This window comes from Lacerta agilis, chromosome 15 (genome assembly GCF_009819535.1).
Source record: "Lacerta agilis isolate rLacAgi1 chromosome 15, rLacAgi1.pri, whole genome shotgun sequence".
Classification (NCBI taxonomy): domain Eukaryota; kingdom Metazoa; phylum Chordata; class Lepidosauria; order Squamata; family Lacertidae; genus Lacerta; species Lacerta agilis.
The window spans coordinates 11,889,602-11,909,213 of NC_046326.1; the positions used below are offsets into that span (position 1 = coordinate 11,889,602).

Genomic DNA, 19,612 nt, shown 5'->3' on the forward strand with positions numbered 1-19,612 from the left:
TTTTTCAGCTCAGGCAACTGCCTCAGTGCCCTCGCTAAACTACGCCGCTGCCTGATCTCAGACAAAAAAAAAACCCGCTTCCTTAAAATGTTAGACTGTGCCTATACCCTGTAGGTGCAGGGAACTTCTGGCCCTCCAGAAGATGCTGAACTACAGTTCGCATCAGATCAAGCAAGCAAGGCCAATGCCCAGAGCTTTTGGGAGTTGTAGTTCAGCAACCTATGGAGGCCCAAAGGTGCCCCACACCTACCATAACCCACACCAGTTTTGTTGGAAGGGGTGTGGTCAGATCTGTTCCTACTTTCATCTTTTATGGGGATATACAACAGGGACGCGGGTGGCACCATGGGTTAACCCACAGAGCCTAGGGCTTGCTGTGTTGGTGGTTCGAATTCCCGCAACGGGGTGAGCTCCTGTTGCTTGGTCCCAGCTCCTGCCCACCTAGCAGTTCGAAAGCACCTCAAAGTGCAAGTAGATAAATAGGTACCACTCCAGCTGGAAGGCAAATGGCGTTCCCATGCGCTGCTCTGGTTCACCAGAAGCGGCTTAGTCATGCTGGCCACATGACCTGGAAGCTGTACGCTGGCTCCCTCGGCCAGTAACGTGAGATGAGCAACCCCAGAGTTGGACACTAATGGTCAGGGGTCCCTTTACCTTTACAACAGTACAAAGAGGCTTGGGAACACAGATGCAGATTACTGCCAAGAATTTATCCGCATTAGACCAGAGATAATGTTCAAAGCTATGTCCCTTCAGCATTTTGAACCTGTTGGCAATGGCTCCCTGCAATCATATATATATAGTGAAATGGTGTCTTTGTGTGTGTGTGTGTGTGTGTGTGTGTGTGTGTGTGTGTGTGTATCACGTAATTGGAAGTCTCCAAAGCAACCATCTGCATAGCAAAGGATTAATAACCCTTGAGCGATTATGATCATGTGCAAACTTATTCAACAAGTGCAGCAAGCAAGGAATTCTTGTTTTAAAATGATTATTACGATACTGTCGTTTCCATTTACTGTATTTTTTTCATTGGGAGTCTTTCACATGCCACTTGAGCCCAGGTGCCTATGGAGGTTTCTGGTATGAAATATGCATGACTTGATAAAAATGATGTGGGTGCCACAGCCATCAGGAAAAGGGGTGCAATTCTACATCAGGGAGTACTGTCACAAAAAAGGACTTGGTGGGGAAGCTTTGGCTCTCTATATGGTTTTGCTAGTTGGAGTTGACCAGGGTGTTGGAAGCCGGATGGCTCTAGGTTCCACATCCCTGCCCTAAACATGGCTTTCTGGCCTCTTTAAAAAACAACCACCCACAACCATCTTAGGGCTGTATCCATTGCTAGTTCTATTCAGAGCAGATCCATTGAAGTTAATGGAAATAAGAAAGTTAGGTTCATTAATTTCAGTCGGTCCTCTCAGTAGAACTTAGCTAGATGCAACTTCTTAGTCTGGTTCCTAAAATTTGGAAATATTTCACCTGCCCTGCTTCTGCAAACAGACACAGCAGCACACTGTCCGTAAGCTGCATAATAAAGTCTGGATGCTGAATTGGGGTTTTGAAGTCAGAAGGATAATATAGTGCAGAATTCGCAGAACCCCATTACAAAGCTGCTGATAACTCTCTTCATTGTCAATCTGCCTGGCAACATCTTCATGTATGCCAGTGATGGCCAAACTTGGCCCTCCAGCTGTTTTGGGACTACAACTCCCATCATCCCTAGCTAACAAGACAGTGGTCAGGGATGATGGGAAATGTAGTCCCAAAACAGCTAGAGGGCCAAGTTTGGTCCTCACTGATGTATGCCATTTTATATCAATTCTATATGATATAATTAGTGAGCTACTTATACTATTCCTTTAGTTATCTCATTCCAGAGTTGTGCATGCATGTGAGGTGCCTGGTTGTTTTGTTTTTGGGTTTTTTTTTTTAAACTGTTTCAAAACAAAATTAAATTCCAGTGGCCAGGGGTGCTAACTTGAATAAAACGGGGGGGGGGGAGCCCCACCCTGCATAACAGTGGGGAACATTTTTTTCCATTTCTGTTGCATGAGATTTTTCTACTGTTCTTATATGTTCTTTCAATGCTGATTTCAAATCTGAAAACGATTTTCGTGTACATTGACTTTTGCCAATATGTCATATTTACACTGGGGATAAGTGGACACTGACACGTTGATCTACCCTAACCACATGGTAATTATTGTTCTGCAAACTTAATTTTTCTTTATTTTTATAGTTTTGTAACCTAAATATTTGTATTTTTCAGATCGGACCATGGCTTCTTCAAGTAGACAAAAATGTGTTGTTATAAGAATTTTATTATAGATATATAATAAATGTTCATAAATGTACCAAGCAAACACGTACATAAATATATAAACCACATGTCTGAAACGGTACAGGAAGACAGTCCTGAAACCATTTTGACTCCCAAACTGAACAAATGTTTCTCTGCAAGGAAGGGAGGAGGTGAAAGATACCTTCCCATTGTCTCAGGAATTAAGTAATTATCATCTCAAAGGAATGGCCAGACTACCAGGAAAGGCAATCAGATAAGGCATTATCAGATAACCTGGCAGACAGGAAAAACAACAAAATTCAAATTTCTGTTGTAGACTGCCTTTTCTATGATGTAGATATGATGAATCTGGGGGGTGGTCTTGGTCTACACCCCTTCTGTGATGTATGTATGATGTATGGAGGGGTGGTCTTGAGCTCCAGGGCAGGGAATTTCAAAATGTCTATATAAAGGCAGGCACACCTTTGGTCTGGGTCCTCCTCCTCTCTCCTGCATGTGAGGGGAGCACCCTGTTGCAACAGCTTTAATAAAGATCAGGCTTACTAGCTGCTTTGCGTCTCAATATTCCCTGGTTGGCCTCTGTTATTTTCTCCTACCAATGGAAAACCTACAAAGGACTCTATAAGGGCTCTTATGTACCCCGTAAGGGAATAAGGGCAGATTTTGTTTATAACAACAGGCATGCCTCACAAATGTTGTTATATTACGTCTTTGACGAGGAAGTGCGTAGCAGCCACATACATAACAAAAGGCATCAGGCTTGTTTACACTGTTATTAAAAAAAATAACACCTGACCTCAGCTGATTGGCTGTGCCTGCAAATCTGTTTTTGGCCCTGCAGTGTCTTTACCTGTGCCACACCCTACATCAGGGGTCGGCAACCTAAGGCCCATGAGCCACAAGCGGCCTACGAAGGTTGTTTAACCAGCCCGTGAGCCGCCCCCAAACTGAGCCGCCCACTTGGTGAGTCCCTGCACGTTGCGCTAAACTGGCACAGTGCGGTGTGGGGGCTTGCTGCTGTGGTACTGGAAATCACGTCTGCACAGACGCAGATGCTGGAAATCATGGGCATGCACACGATCTGGCCCACAGAGGGATCTCCGCTGGAGTGAACCAGCCCAGGCGAAGTAAACCGTGCCAACCCCTGCCCGACATCATACAGGGCATCAAGTGTAAAGCAGGTTCCCCACTCCTGCTTTAAGGACATTTGTCATAGTGAGAAATTAACATGGCTATTCCTCAGGGAGAAGTTTAGAGAGGTTATCTGATGAATTTTTCCTTTTACTCCATATCACAGAGGAAAACCTGTATTTGAAATCCTTTGCCCTTCATCCATTTGGAACACAGTGGATGTTACCAGCTTAGAAGAAATCAGCTTGACACATGCCCAAGAGTTTTTACTCTGACCTCCTCACGATAGCACTTTATTCTCCTTTTCACTATTGCATATTCATGACGCTTGTGATAATAGCAGATGCCACATCCTCCCTCATGAAGGGAGTTGTGACAGCCTCCTGGGATGCTGGGGAACTAAAATTAGAACCGTTAAGTATCATCTAGAGAGAAGCACATGTAGATCACTTTTCTCTCTCCTTAAGAGACATGGGAGCAGGGCAGCACAAATGTTCTTACCCTAAAAAATTTTTTTAATACACCCTTCACAGAGCTATGAGTAAGAACTCTCAGGTGATCACATGTAATAATTGCAGAGACCTTGGGGATATATCCAATTATTGGCGACAATTTATTAAGTTTGCATTAAACAAGATTCCTGATGAGCTAATCTTCCACCCCACGAGCACACAAAGGAGGCAAGGAACTCTTTTGTTCTTCAATCATTGGTTTAGACATATTGTTAAGGAGGAGTGGAAAGGGAAGTGTTCGATCAAAGAAAAAATGACAACCCCCCACTTTTGTTTTGGCAGGCTGTGTCCTAACATAACTACGGTATTATTTTTTAATAAGATACACCCTCACACACAAAAATTTAGAACAAGGCTGGGGGACTTGTGGCCCTCCAGATGTTGTTGGACTGCCATGAGCCCCAGCCAGCATGGTCAAAGGTTTGGGATGATGGGAGTTGTAGTCCAACAACAGCTGGAGGGCTGCAGGTTCCTCATCCCCAGTCTAGAACAACGTTCCACAAGGCTTGGATGACTGAAGCATGTCTTCCCTCCCCCTTGCCCATCAATTAGAAAGATACTCTCTAGAACAATGGTTCCAAAAATCCGCCCCTTCCCATGAATTTCTGATGCTGTATTTTACTGTGTTGCACAATGTGAACTCCACAGAATTCATAGAATGTCCCACATTTTTTCATAGTACACCAAAACAACAGTGTTATGTTGACTGCAAGGGAAGTGTTGCTGTTTTACCCAACTAGAATAATAGAATCATAGAATTGTAGAGTTGGAAGGACCCTGAGGGTCATCTAGTGGTTGTAGTTTTATTAACAATATTGCAACATTAATACCTGTGACACCAGTAATTACTGGTGTGAAAATACTGTGTTGTATTCCTCTAGCTTCTAACCAGGAACACTCATTAACTGCACTAACAAGGTAGCCAAAATGTTTACATTTTCCATCTTTTATCTGGGAGTATGTTCTGACACAAAAATATCAAAATAGCTTGACTACAGATTTTCAGATATAGAAAAGGAACTAAGAGAGAACAAGCTTATATACTGCATACAGGAATCAACAGCAGCTAGCTAGTCTCGAAAGAAGTACAAGGCAAAAATAAAAGCATTTTTAATAAACAGGGCAAGCATGCAATGAAAACTTACCAGTAGGATACATGGTGGTATGCATATTTTTCCTCCCAGGGTAAATAGCATCTCCAGGGAGGAGGGTAAACCCCATGCTATAGTCCCTAAATGCATTTACCCTCTCCCCAACAACTGCTATTTATAATATGTATCAGTAAGATAGAAATGCAACCATGCATTTCTCTTCTTGTCTTCCGTTCGTTCTTCAGCAGTGTGGCTGTTACTAGAACCTTACCAAGGGTATAGTCTGCTCTCTCAATATATACATTCTTTTATTTAGTTAAGAAATTTGTCTCACCTTTCAGAAATATTTCCTCACATATGTACTGGCCTTGTGAATCAGGCTGAAGCTACAATCTTAAACACACATTTACTCAGTGGAAAAGATGAGACTGAGAGGAGAAACGATAGCCATTTTCAAATATCTAATGTAGGATGGAGAAAGCTTGTTTTCTCCTGCTTCGGAGACCAGGACCCAAACCAATGGATTCAAGTTATAAGAAAAGAGATTCCGATTTAATATCAGGAAGAACTTTCTGACAATAAGAGCCGTTCAACAATTGAACAGACTCCCATGAGAGGTGATGGACTCTCTTTTCTTGGAGGTTTTAAAGTAGAAGCTGGACAGCTGTTGAGATTCCTGCATTGCAGAGAGTTGAACTATGACCCTGGGGGGGTCCCCCTCCAACTCTACAATTTGATGATTCTATGATCTATGTTTCTAAGACTGGTGAAGTAAAAGTCAAGAGTCCAGGATATTAACTGAGAAACAGAAATAAGATATACCGGTATGTATTTCTCTTTAAGCTTAAAGAGTGGATCACCCTCTCTTCCCTTTGACTGCTGTGGCAAATATGTATGTATACTTAAAACTTTAACCACCCCCTGGTTCTAGGGATGGAAGGAACCATGTTAAAATTGAAAATCAGTATTGGTGTTAAAACTGAAACTCAGCATCGCCACCATTGGATGTGAAGTTAAAGTACTTACCAAAATCCATGACATTTTTTGGTCTGTTGTTCATGGTTCAGATTCAAAGAAAAAATAGACCTGGGTCAAAACTGGCAAACAGGTTTAAATACATTTAACTTGTGTGCATTCAGCTTTAGGAGCATGCCAAGAAGTATTTAAAAAATTAAAAGGAGGTGCAAAGGGTGCAGAATTATGGGGGAAATGACTTTGGCAATCCTGCCTGCCACTGAACCCCAAGGGTTTTTACCATACTCAATTTTGGCTTTAGGCACGATCCCCGGAATGTAACCCCCATGCAAGTTGTGGGCTTACTATATAAATAAAAATCTCCAACCCACACTAATGATTCCCCGCCCAGCCACCTGAGGCACCAAGACTGACATAACCACAAAAGGAGACGACAAGAGCAAGGTCTGATTGTACAGGCTACAACGTTCATGAAAGTGCTCTGCATTTTACATCCAGAGAACCACAACACTTAGCAAATGAAATACTAACAGAGCCATAAGATCATATATCTCCTTTTGCTCCTCAATGTAGCCAAAAGGATGATGTAGTAGGAGACTCACTATTTGTGCCTTAAAACAGATTCAGGCTGCCATTCTGCTTATGAGCAACAAGAATGACAAGGTGCATTTTTGAAGGTTATTGTTTATTTCATAAACGTGACACATGCTCCTAAAGCAGACCCAGGGGCTTTGCCTTACACCACTTCTAAACTTGACTGCTGGCAGGTTGCTGTGTAGCATTACTGTGGCTCTTTCTGTTCCGGTTCACTTGGCTTTTCCTCCTTCCCCGGTTCCTTCTCCTCCTCCCTCACTTCTTCCAATTCTTCTTTTGTGCCTTTTGTGTTCCTCCTTGTCCTGTATCCCCTGTATGTGGCTTGAATTTTTGTAGCAGCCTCTTCTTCAGTTAGGCTCATAACACTCATACCTGCTGCTGGTTTCTCCACTCCTCCCTCCTTTACAATGGAAAAGAAAAACAAATGTACATGTCTAAGCTTTGCCTTTAACCAACTGAGGGGTTTGAAGAGATATACAGACCTCTCTTTGAAAAAGAGAGCGAGAGCTTTAAAAGTAACTCAAACCTCCATTATTCCAAAGGTCTTTTGGAAGGTGGTTTATGAGTCCTAGGGTGGGTGGGAAAACAAAATGCAACTTGTTTTGTCATTTTTAAAATATGTACTTTCCACAATATATTCACAGGACTATTTTTAGTGCTAGATGTTCTGTATGTCACTTGGGCAACTTTCCATCATTTTTTCAAAGGAAGTTTTGTCTGCTAAAAATGTGAGAATTTAGCACTTAGAATTTAGATATTACCAACTGTTCATCCTTGGGATGCAAGAAGAAAAAATTCCCTACCAGAAGAGAGGGGAGCAATGCCATAGGCTGCAGTTGCCTAATCTGTTTGCCTGCAATGGACAAAGGCTTCAATGTCATTCAAGCATTACAAAATACAGAGGGTACACTTCATCCATAGTTAAGAAGTTTCAAATCCCAGTGATTTAATTAGTGAATAGAACAGAAGCTTAAGCCTGCAAATATCTGCACACTTACCTGGAAATAATCCCCACAAACACAGCAGGACTTCTTTCTGACTAAATATACATATCATCATCATCAGGGCTGGGCAATATACCAATATATTGTCCAAAACCAGCTTTAAGTCCATATCATGATACCAGTTTCATAATTTCTGACCTGCCAATATATTGCAAATCATGTTGTGTGTGTGTGTGTGTGTGTGTGTCCCAAAAAGAAAAGAGTACTACACCTCAAAATCAACATTGCAAGAACAATTTCACAGTAACATCATAAAACAACAACATAATAGCAACTATAACTGCATGCAGAAAGCAGTATTTCAATACTAGAGTATCAATATAACAAGATTAAATTAACCACATTACACCTTCTAGCAACAGCAGAAATAACAAGGAAGCATGGCAGTTTCACCTTAGTCCTATGGTGTTCATACTGCAAGCCTTTTTTGTATAGAAAGCAATGGGACTTTAAACATTTGGTTGGGCTGTGCCTACATTTTCCCAGATGGAACTTGTTGAACAAAAGTGTAACACAGCTCTCAGTGCTGTGCTGCCCCCTTTGATTGCAGGTTCAGAGATCCAACTCAAACATCCAAGTGTCTTGGGGAAATGTTAGAAATAGGGCAGGCATAGGCACTCTGGCCCTCCAGATGTTTGGGACTACAATTCCCATCATCCCTGACCACTGCTCCTGTTACCTAGGAATGATGGGAATTGTAGTCCCAAACATCTGGAGGGCCGGAGTTTGTCTATGCCTGAAATATGATGTTGGATTTCCAGAAGATTTCTATGCAGATTAAGGCAATTTGCTTAGGAAAATATCCTGGTGCCTTGGAGAGGGCATGGGCATAGCCAGGATTTATTTGGGGAGGGGGGCAGGCTTTATGTTACTTAGTTAAATATTTTTATTTCTTTACTTGATTTGAGTGAGACAACTGCCCACCACCACCCTGCTACTTGCATGTGAGAAGGAGCTGATTTGGAATGTTTATTCTACCTGACACCATCAAGCTTACCTAATATTGCATTTGCAACTGGCATCCATTCAGTTACTAATTAATTTATGAAATGGGAAAATTTTCCATTGGAAAATTTTCTGTTTAATTTTCCCCACACCACATTGCCACTGTCTGCCACTTTATCCAAAGCAGATTTGGAGATGTGTTAACTGCTCTCACTTATGTGACTAAGCTCTCTCTTGCTCTTTCTCCTCATTTAACTTCAAGTGAAGGATTATTTTGGGTGGATCAGCAACCAGCGATTTGAAACTGGAATCCATGCAGGGAAGAAGAGACTCCATAGATTGCCACTGGTAAGAGTCTCTGGGTTGTATCCAAAGTAGAGCTAAGTTGGTACGTCACAGTCCTGTGTTCACAAGGATTTCCATTTGTGCAACAGATTCTGCCCCTTCCCCAATCTGTTCTCAGTTACCCTAACCCTCTGGAGTATATTTGAGGAAGGCACAGTGTGCGCATGGTGGGAAGAGGTGGGTTGTTTCGATTGGATGCCTCCCTCTGTAAAAAGCAATGGAAATTATTTCGAAAAGTGAAAAGATCTTGACAAATTGACTGTTGCTGCACTCTCTGCAAAGGTTAACTCTGGCCTCACTGATTCTACACTGTCTCATGGAAGCTTTGGGACATGGCAAGGTCAGCCGTGATTTAGCTATGTTAGCAAAGGGCTGAGAATGGTCTTCAGATTAAAAAAAATATACAGTGAACTCATTGAAGATTGCTTACTGGCTGTGCATCAGATCCTTCCTTCTTCTCCTCTGCTTTATCACCACCTCCTGGTGGTGCAAGTTCCTGCAAAAACAAAGGCTATTTTCAATGCACTTGCTTGCAAGAAGAGCACCAAGGTCTGGTGGTACAGGTGATATTTAATTTTATCACTTGGCCCAATCAAGGTGTGGGATGAGAAGGGTCAGGAAGTTGCTCACAATCATTTGGGTGTGTGGTTTTCTCTAGATCGGGGCAGGAAATTTGTAGTTTTCCAGATGCTGTCGTACTCCCATTTCCTCAAACAACGTGAGTCAGGATTGATGGGAACTGAAGTGTGTCACCATTTGGAAGGTCACAAGTTCCTCACCCACTGTCTAGGAAGGGGTGGACTATGTACATGCCTTGACAGCTTCTGTGACCAAATCAACAAACACATTTATTTGTTTTTTTCTACCACCTTCCATAGTACACAATTGACACATTCAAGTGTTAAATGAGCACCTGGAATTATTTCTGAGCTTTTGATTCAGTTCAGGCATAACAATTGGGGGGATACAGGTGTTTAATCTGCCCTTCCAAATCACCACAGTGCTTCCTATGCCACTAAGCTCTCTCTGCCCACCCCCTCTGGGCCATTAGTCCCCCCCCCCCCCGGTCTTTGATCTCTAATGTCATGTCTTTGGCCCCAAGTTCTGCATGTTGAAAAATATATGGCCACCATAAAATAAGACTTACATTGAAGGCATGGTTATTGTAGTATCGGTCCTCTATTTTTGCTCCCCATTCACATGGATCATAACCACTTTCTAAAAGAAAATACACAGTGAATTATTTTATATATACAAAAATAAGGGTATAAGGGTTGTATCCAGTGCTAATCACCAAAATTAAATAGACATAGCTAACTTGGGTCTATTGTTCTTGTGTGTCTACTACTCTAAGTACAGTTTAGTTGGGACAAAACCAAAATAAGTCACCCATTCAAGTATTTAGAGTAGCAGCTGCAATGAAATGCAGGTATCAAACAACATGTCTTGGTCTAGTTATGCACTTTCAGCTTTAGGGATTGTAGGATCATTTTTCTTTTAAAAAATCTCTTAACAACAACAACAACAATTTATTTATACCCCGCCCATACTTACACCTGTGTACTTATATACAGCCAAGTGCAAAAGAAAGGGGGAAGCAACTGCAAGATTCTCTATGGAGTTGAGTCAGGATGGTAAGTCAGAACTCATGTATTTCCTTCCAAGAAAAGAGTAGAAACAACCAAGATGATGGGTTACAGTAAATGAGTGAATGAGCAACACAAAGCTTTAAAACATCTTGTTTTTGACAGGGAAATGGGATCTGATAATAAAAGAAATGTAGAGTAAGAGCTGGAATGATACATGTCGTGAAACAATTGCCTAGTCTTACCGAGTTAAGGTATCCAATTTTGCATGAATAAGTGGGAAGTAGAATGGTAATCAAGGACAGTTTGTGGCAGAATGAGAAGTGACTATACTGGCTACTCATACCATTTTAAGTAACAGATGGTGCAAAAAGGAGTTAGTACATTGCAATCCTATGCACGTCTCCTGAGAAATAAACATTTACTCCCAAGAAATTATCAATAGTATTACAGCCTAAATCTGTTTTCAGCAACTACTTCAGGTCCCACAAACTGAGAACTGCTACTTGGTTCATACTACTTTGGAAGACCAACCCCATCTTGCGTACAACTGCTTATTCCACTCTGTTCATCATCACCCATCCTAAGCAGACAACTTCCACAGGTACATTAATCACAGGCGGGAAACAATCTCAGTGTCCTGTGGCCCAAACTCTTTATTTCTTTTTAGATACATAGCCTGCTTTTGGGCTGGAATACACAAACAGGCTTAGGACGTTCATATAGTTCAACGGTTTCCATTCTGAGACCGTAAGATATTTTTAAAAACATAAACAACAAAACAAATGCTCACAATGTTATATTTCATTGTCTCAGACCAAGGAGATATCGGTTCAAATATCCACCCAGCTACAAAGCAACATTACAGGTTGCAAGGATAAAGTGGGTGCACTACCCTGAACTATTTGGAGGAAAAGTAGGATAGAAATTAAATCCCATTTTAAAAAATACTGAACTCAAGAAAGGGGGGGGGGGGTCAACACAATCAAGGTGGTGGGAGGGGAAGAGTCTAGGTGATTCACAAGAACAGATATATAATGGTGTCTTCATGTGGCAGCTAGACTGGTGACTGGGTGCGGCCGCCGAGACCACACAACACCGGTTCTGAAAGACCTACATTGGCTCCCAGGATGTTTCCAAGCACAATTCAAAGTGCTGGTAACTACCGTAAAAACCCTAAACGGCCCCGGCCTAGTATACCTGAAGGAGCACCTCCATCCCCATTGTTCTGCCCGGACACTTGAGGTCCAACTCTGAGGGCCTTCTGGTGGTTTCCTCACTGAGAGAAGTGAGGTTACAGGGAACCAGGCAGAGGGCCTTCTCGGTAATGGTGCCCACCCTGTGGAACGCCCTCCCATCAGATGCCAAGGAAATAAACAACTACCAGACTTTTAGAAGACATCTGAAGGCAGCCCTGTTTAGGGAAGTTTTTAATGTTTGATGTTTTATCATGTTTTTAATATTCTGTTGGGAGCTGCCCAGAGTGGCTGGGGAAACCCAGCCAGATGGGCGGGGTATAAATAGTAAATTATTTGTTTGTTTGTTTCTATCATTATTATTATTATTATTATTATTATTATTATTATTATTATTATTATTATACCTTGCTGAAAAAGTCATTACGGCACATATGTTTTTCCAGTCCTACGTAGGGCAGTGCCCTAACCATGTATGTATGGGGAATGTGCAGTTGGACCGGCCCTTGCTTTATCCCTGCCTATGAGTCATGCAGGCTGGAACTGATGGTAACTGGAGTTCAACACCAACTGGAGGGTGACATGCTCTACCTCCATCCCTGTCCTAAACATGACTTTTTAGACTCTTAAAAAGCAAACGTAAGCAGCTTAGCCTGGCTCCCCATGTCTGGAAATATTTTTCCTGTCCTGCTTATGCAAACAGATCTGCACAGTGTCCTTAAGTTGCATAATAAAATCTGGCTTCACAATTTATGTTTCGGGGCCAGGTGGATAAGGTGTAGAACTCACAGAACCCCATTATGAAACTGCTGGTGCTGTGTGCCCTATAAAATTAAAATAACCCTCCTGAATGTCTGTCTGCCTAGCAACATCTTCACTTATAGAACCAATTACATTCTGAAGGTCTGCTAAAGAACAGTGTATTTTGAAAGGAGGGTATCATTCCAAGCAAAAAAGTGTAGGCTTCCACCTGTAGCTCTGAGGCACAACTGAGTCTTGCCACTGAAAAGAGGAAAAATAACTAATTATATGAGATGGTAAGGGGTTCTTTCTCTTGCACCCAGAACATTTACTGCTCACTAACTTTCCTTGCATAACACTATAAACCTTCTCCAAAAGTGTCATTTAGTAGACATTTTAAAAACAAAAAAGAGGCCAAATAGCTCTGAGCTTCACTGTGAGTCATCCTGCAATTAAAAACACCACCACATGTTTGTAGCTTGGTCAGTCAGCGAGACTGCTTCCTCCAGCCAGCTATTTTTTTAAAAAATGCTTCATAAAAATTCTCCCAGAGAACTAGGAGTCCCACATTATCAAGAGAAGGCCACAACAACATGAAATTAATCATACTTGGATTGCTGTCAAGTAGCTTCAAATGAAGAAAGGGGCTTCATTTGAAGCTACTTGACAGCAATCCAGGGACTCCTGATCATTAGGTCCAGTCGTGCGCTCATCTCGCATTACTGGCCAAGGGAGCCGGTGTACAGTTTCCGGGTCATGTGTCCAGCATGACTAAGCCGCTTCTGGTGAACCAGAGCAGCGCACAGAAACGCCGTTTACCTTCCCGCCGGAGCGGTACCTATTTATCTACAGTGGTACCTCACAAGACGAATGCCTCGCTAGGCGAAAAACTCGCTAGACGAAAGGCATTCGCTAACGAAAGGGTGACTCGCAAGATGAAGTTCCCTATGGCCATGACTCGCAAAACGAAAATGTTTTGCATTTGGGGGGGGGGGTTGGTAAAACCTCGCTTCCTCTGACCATGCTTCGCAAGACGAAATTTCCGCTATATGACAGCACTCGCGGAACGAATTAATTTCATCTTGCGAGGCACCACTATACTTGCACTTTGACGTGCTTTTGAACTGCTAGGTGGGCAGGAGCTGGGACCGAACAACGGGAGCTCACCCCTTCGTGGGGATTCGAACCGCCGACCTTCTGATCAGCAAACGCTAGGCTCTGTAGTTTAACCCACAGCGCCACCCGCAATCCCTCCTGGATAGTACCTATATATAAAGTAGACAGGAAAGTCCTACACCTGCTTTTTAGCAGAGGGTCAAAAGGCAATAGTGTGTAAGAAACCTTCTATCTTGGGAAAGAGAAGTGTAAAGATGTGGAATCTTTGCTCCTTGTTCATAGAGCAAGCCATGTACTCTGTACTTGCACACCAAATGGCCAAGAAGGGAAAGAGGAACATGTCTTCTCTGCACCCTCAGATTTCCAGTGCATTTTCTTCTTCCTATCCCACCAATCTAGGTTTCCCATGACCTAAAGAAAATGCCTCTGTTTGTGTAAAGCTAGTACTGGGTAGTGTTTTATGGTGGCTACCACAAACAGTAGACTTCCACATCTGCCCTCCAGATGCTATGGACAGCTTCAATCATCCCTGACTATTGAAAGACTGTGATAGAAACTGTAGTTTAAAACATCTGGAGGGCACCAGTTGACAAAGGTTCCTGTACACAGTTACCTGGAAGTCCCACTGAACACAGTGGGACTTCTGAGTAACTGTGCATAGGATTAGGTTGGTTTGGATCTTTCCTAAGGGAAAAGAATGTGTGCACATATACGTTAAACATATGTGAAATTATCTGTTTATGCTCACTTTCTCTTTCAATGAGAAGAGTTTCAAAATACTTGGCTGCAAAGCTTGGTATATCCGCAGGCTGGCTCCTCAAGACTTCCCTGGCAAGCCCTTCGAGCAGATTTGCAAATCCTGGAGGAATGCGTTGAGTGGTGTTGGAGAATGGAATGGACATTGTCTCTCAATAGGTTTCTATTCCACCTGCAGTTTCATTAACAAGAGCATTGCATTATTTTTGTATCTGAAAAACAGAATTTTTGTTGGTCTAATACATACAGGTGTTACAGGTATTACAACTGAAGTTATGAAACTCATACATTCCCCACCCACTGCATCATTTACTGAATGAAGCATGAACACAAGTGCCTACATTATACTTAAGGCACAAAGAGCACAAAATAACAATAATCATCACTGCAATTTGCTATCAGATATTCAGAAATCTGCAACGGCAGCTTTGCTCTGGGGTTGCAATGCTTTATTTATGAGATCTGTTGATGAAAAACATTTAATCAACCCAAAACAAGCACTCATTTAACCAGGGAGAAGGTATTTAATTTAAAATAATTTTCTTTCAGGAGCACAGACTGCACTCCCTTCTCTGCCATACTATGAGACCAGAGAAACCATGCTGGGGGGGGGGGAGTAATTTAAAAAATATTTTTAATACAGGTACTTATATGGCAAGTGCCATATCAAGGCAAAATGCCCACAAATGAAAGACAAGATATATTCCTCTTCTAACATGATCTTTTTTGCATGAATAACTCCCCTTTTCTTCAAGAAAGGGGGTGCAGCTAGCATGAAGAAAGGCTAGGAAGGCAGCCTCAGATCTTCCTGTAAGAGGAGGGACCTCCTGCCTTCATGGTGAATGGTCAGACACTGAGAGGGCTGCTGTGTAGGGAGGCCCTAGTGCAGGGCTGGGCCAGATGTGGTCCTTCAAGAATTTCTAGCTAACCATCAGAATGTCCCCAGCCTACACACTCTCCCCAGCTGCACCATCTGTAAATATTTTCCCCCTAGCTGGAATGTGCCCTTGACTACTGATAATGACTCTTGTGTGTCTAGATAGAGCGCAGAGAGTGGGGTCTGTGAGTGTCTGTGTTGAAGCTAGCCTAAAGAGAGAGAAGCAACCTTCCTCAAGCAGAGTTCATTTATTAATTATGTATCTTGTTGCGATTTATGAAATTGTTCATTTTGGTTGTTTATTTTTAATGTTTTATTTATTGTTGATGGCTACTTTTGTTATGTTGTAATTATGTATACTTTTCATGTTGTAAGCCACCTTGAGCATGGTTTGAACTGTGGAAAGGTGACATACAAATAAAATTATTGATGTATGTACACAGTGCTTTTTTTAAAAAAAAATGTTTAGGGGTACTCTCACTTTCCTACTCATACTGAAATACTGCCCCTCAATGATGCCAAACTTAAGATTCACAAAATGTTTAGGGGTATGCATCCCCTTGCATCCCCCCAGAAGAAAGCACTGTTGTACATATGCTATGCTTGAATGCATCATCTAAACACAAAAAGTATGCTATCTTCCGTAAGAATCCCCCCATATGCAAATTTATCTGCTTATGTGATTGAAGTTCATACACTTAACTCTTTGATAAAGTGGGCCCTACTTTTTACAGCATGGGAGTACAGTACATATTTTCACTAGCTAATTGCATTTCAAACAGATGTTTAAAAGCACAGCAAAGCAGTCAATACAAAAGTCAGAGATCCTATACAGCACCTCTGTTTCCTCATTTCTGCCATTAGAAATAAACTCTAGGATATTAAATGACAACAGTTTGTTGTGAAGTTCTACTTATGAATTTAGTAGCAAGCAAAGTCAGGGAATGCAGGAGTTACAGCAGAGATAGAAGCCTTAATTCATTCTATTCAGTACATATTACACCTCTGCTAAAATTTCAGTTGCCTTTTATACAGTCACAGTTTACCTTCACAGCTTGAGCGAGGTTACAAATATGAGTTTGTGCACCTCTCATTACCCTAATGGATGTAATTAGAAGCACAAGTACTCAGATCTGGAAACAGGAAACAAACTCATACATTCGCAAACACATTCAACAGTGCAATCTTATACATGTCTAAGTACTCCACAGCAAGCAGAATTGGACTTTCTCTTAATTAAGTGCATATTGGATTGCAATCCTATGCTAACCACCTGGAAATAAGCACCACTGACAACAGTGAAACTTACTTCTCAGTAAACATAATAATGTACTGCTAATACGGTAACTGTGATTGCAATCAAACTATACTTAAGTCTCCTTGACCTCAATACGTTCTGCATTCTGAACTGCCTGCAAAGGATCAGAATGCAAAACTTCCATAAATTTGTAATTTTTATTTGGGAAAATATTTTAAATTGTGGTATAACTACTGCCTGTAGCTGCATGCAGTCCTGAGAACACTTACTTGAGAATAAGTTCCACTGAACTCAGTGGGATTTATACTCAATGAGTATACAGCTTCAGTCCTGTATACCTGAAGGAGCATCTTCCCCCTCGTTGTTTAGCCCGGACACTGAGGTCCAGTTCTGAGGGCCTTCTGGCAGCTTCCTCATTGCGAGAAGTGAAGCTACAGGAACCAGGCAGAGGGGCTTTTCGGCAGTTGTGCCCACCCTGCAGAATGCCCTCCCCTAGACAACTGACCATTATTTTTAAAGCACATATAGCACCCTTACTGTATATAGCACCCTTCATTTTGTTTAGGATTCTAGGGCAACGTACAATTTACTGGTCACTGTGCTTTCTTGTTCTATCTTTGAGATCAGCATAGAAAAGTCACAGACATCTTTTGCCCCAGCAATTCCCCCAGCTCGGTTTATTCTTGTCTATCTTTAACATGTTACCATTCAACATGGTTGATATTATTAATTTATGATTAATTTCTTAACCTCCCTTCACCATGAGGTCCCAGAGCAGGTTACAACAATCTAAAAATATATTAAAATATTACTTGTAATGAGCTATACCTATTATTAGGGATTAGTGACCTGTTTTCCAGTTCCATTATTTTATAATGGTCTTTTTAAAAAAGCACTTCCTGGAAGAAGAGGAGCTGGGCCACTTCTAGACTGTCACCAATTTCAGGTGGAATTCAATCACATACCATCAAATGTGAATAAATGCACAATAAATAGGTCGTCTGGAAGTGCCCTGGGTCTCCCATTTGCTGGGAATCTGCACACACAAGCATAAGACAGGTGCTATGCTTTAAGATGCAAGAGTAACAATCCCTGGTCACTTCCACACAACCCATTCACTGAGTGTTCAGCTTGATCTTGATTTGTTTGCAAGGAGGTAACATGATGTCACATGAAGCAAATTTAATCCCGAACTGGCTGAGACCCTACCTGCCTGCAGACTGTCTCGCCAGAGTGGTGCATGCTCTAGTTATCTCCCGCTTGGACTACTGCAATGCACTCTATGTGGGGCTTCCTTTGAAGGTGACCCGGAAATTACAATTTATCCAGAATGTGGCAGCTAAACTGGTGACTGGTAATTGCCACCAAGACTATGTAACACCGGTCCTGAAAGACCTACCTTGGCTCCCAGTACGTTTCTGAGAACAATTCAAAGTGTTGGTGCTGACCTTTAAAACCCTAAACTGCCTGCGTCTCCACCCCCATCATTCAGCCTGGACACTGAGGTCCAGCTGCAAGGGTCTTCTGTTGGTTTCCTCCCTGCAAGAAGTTACAGGAAACCAGGCAGAGGGCCTTCTTGGTAGTGGCATCCGCCCTGTGGAAAGCCATCCCATCAGATGTCAAGGAAATAAACAACTACGGTATCTGACTTTTAGAAGACATCTGATAACAGCTCTGTTTAGGAAAGTTTTTAATGTTAGAAGTTTTATTCTGATATTAATGTTCTGTTGAAAGCCACCCAGAGTGGCTGGGGAAACCCAGCCAGATGGGAGGGGTTATAAATAAATAAATAAATAAATAAATAATCCAGTGCGTTTTCCCCTCACTTTCTTCAGCGCAAAGAAGTCCCGCAGAGTTTATTAAATCCACTTTAAAGGCGCACACTGAGCTGGGCCGCTTGAGGCGGAATCCCATCGGCCAAGTTGCTGTGGCCCTCAAGACGTTGCTGGACTCCAGGTCCCAGCAGCCCTAAACCAGAAGGGCCAACAGCCAGGAATAGCCGTAGATCCACTTATTCCCCACTGCCTGGGTTAGCCGCCCCTTCGTGTGGACAAGGCACTCTGCCCATGCTCAGGAACGCTCGCCCTCTCCCGCCTCGCCCCACCTGAAGATACAGTCACAAAGCGGCTCCTCGCACTCCTATCAGTCTTATCCCACCTCAGCCTATTTGACTGCGAGGAGCGGGAGAGGAAGCGGCGGGAGAGATAACGAAATCCCACCTCTCGCCCCTTTTTCTCAACTCGCCTGAAAGAAAAGCTCTGCGATTGTTGTTAGTTGCCTTGGCAACCCGAAACGGGACGACAAGCGGGGAGGGACACAAGAGCGAACCGTTAGCGAATCGGTCGGCCGGTCACTCTCGCGCGGCCCCAGATTCGTTCTCCAAACCAAGGCCCGCCTCTCGGATACCCGGAGCCGCCCACCTATTGGACGACGGACACGCCTTTCAAGCAAAAGTTTCTGCCCTCCCCCCCGCCACGGCGGCCCGCCCACTCGAGGCCTCCGCTTATTGAAATTGCCTCAGCGCCGCTCTCGGGTTTCACCTGGTTGCCCGTTTACGAAAGGGGGAGCTCGCGGCGTGGCCAGAGAAGGAGGCGGTGTTGAGGCCAAGCCTTTTGGCCGAAGCAGGGGAGCCAGCGCTCCTATCGCGTCTAGTCAGGGCCCATTGACTTGGACTCTGCGGGGCAGAGCGGGAGCCGGCAGCCGCCTCAGGGGTTCGCGAAGGCCTTACGCAACAAACGGCGTCGTCGTCACGCGACGCCCCCCTCCCACCTCCGCCCGGCAACATCCGGGGTTTCAGGGCCGCGGCCTAAGCTGCGCCCTATGGCGCTCAGTAGGGCGCAGGCAGGTATAAACTCGCCGGCCGGTGCGTCCTGTTATGGTGCCGGGGCTGCCCAAGGGAGACTCGGGCGCCACTCCCTGGTAGGCCGCGGGCTTCCTCTGGGCCAGCCGCGCACCCGAGCCTACCTCGCAGGGTTGTTGTGAGCAATCCCATAGGTTGCTTCGATCTTGGGGAGGAAAGGCCGGATAAAAATAAAATGCAAAGAGATTGTTCTGGCCGAAGGAGTTAAGAGGCCAGGAGAGCCCAAGTCCCCATCTGTCATAAAGGACTTGTTGCATTGGGCAAAAGGCCCTTCTGAGCTACGCCAATAAAACTCAGAGACTAGAGGAGCTAGGAGTCCATTT

General features: G+C 43.2%; 1 protein-coding gene across 2 annotated transcripts; it reads right to left on the bottom strand.

Moving 5' to 3' along the window:
- Nucleotides 1-6,677: 6,677 nt before the first annotated feature.
- On the bottom strand, nt 6,678-19,145 carry SPA17 (sperm autoantigenic protein 17). Of its 2 annotated transcripts, none has more exons than XM_033172212.1 (5): nt 18,970-19,145; nt 14,287-14,466; nt 10,047-10,117; nt 9,330-9,395; nt 6,678-7,005 (listed from the first exon to the last, which is right to left on the bottom strand). In XM_033172212.1, the coding sequence occupies exons 2-5, from the start codon at nt 14,438-14,440 to the stop codon at nt 6,793-6,795; spliced, it is 504 nt and encodes a 167-aa protein (XP_033028103.1). In that variant the 5' UTR covers nt 14,441-14,466; nt 18,970-19,145; the 3' UTR covers nt 6,678-6,792. The 2 variants fall into 2 exon arrangements, with proteins under 2 accessions (XP_033028103.1, XP_033028104.1); XM_033172213.1 differs by having other exon boundaries at nt 14,287-14,472.
- Nucleotides 19,146-19,612: the final 467 nt, after the last annotated feature.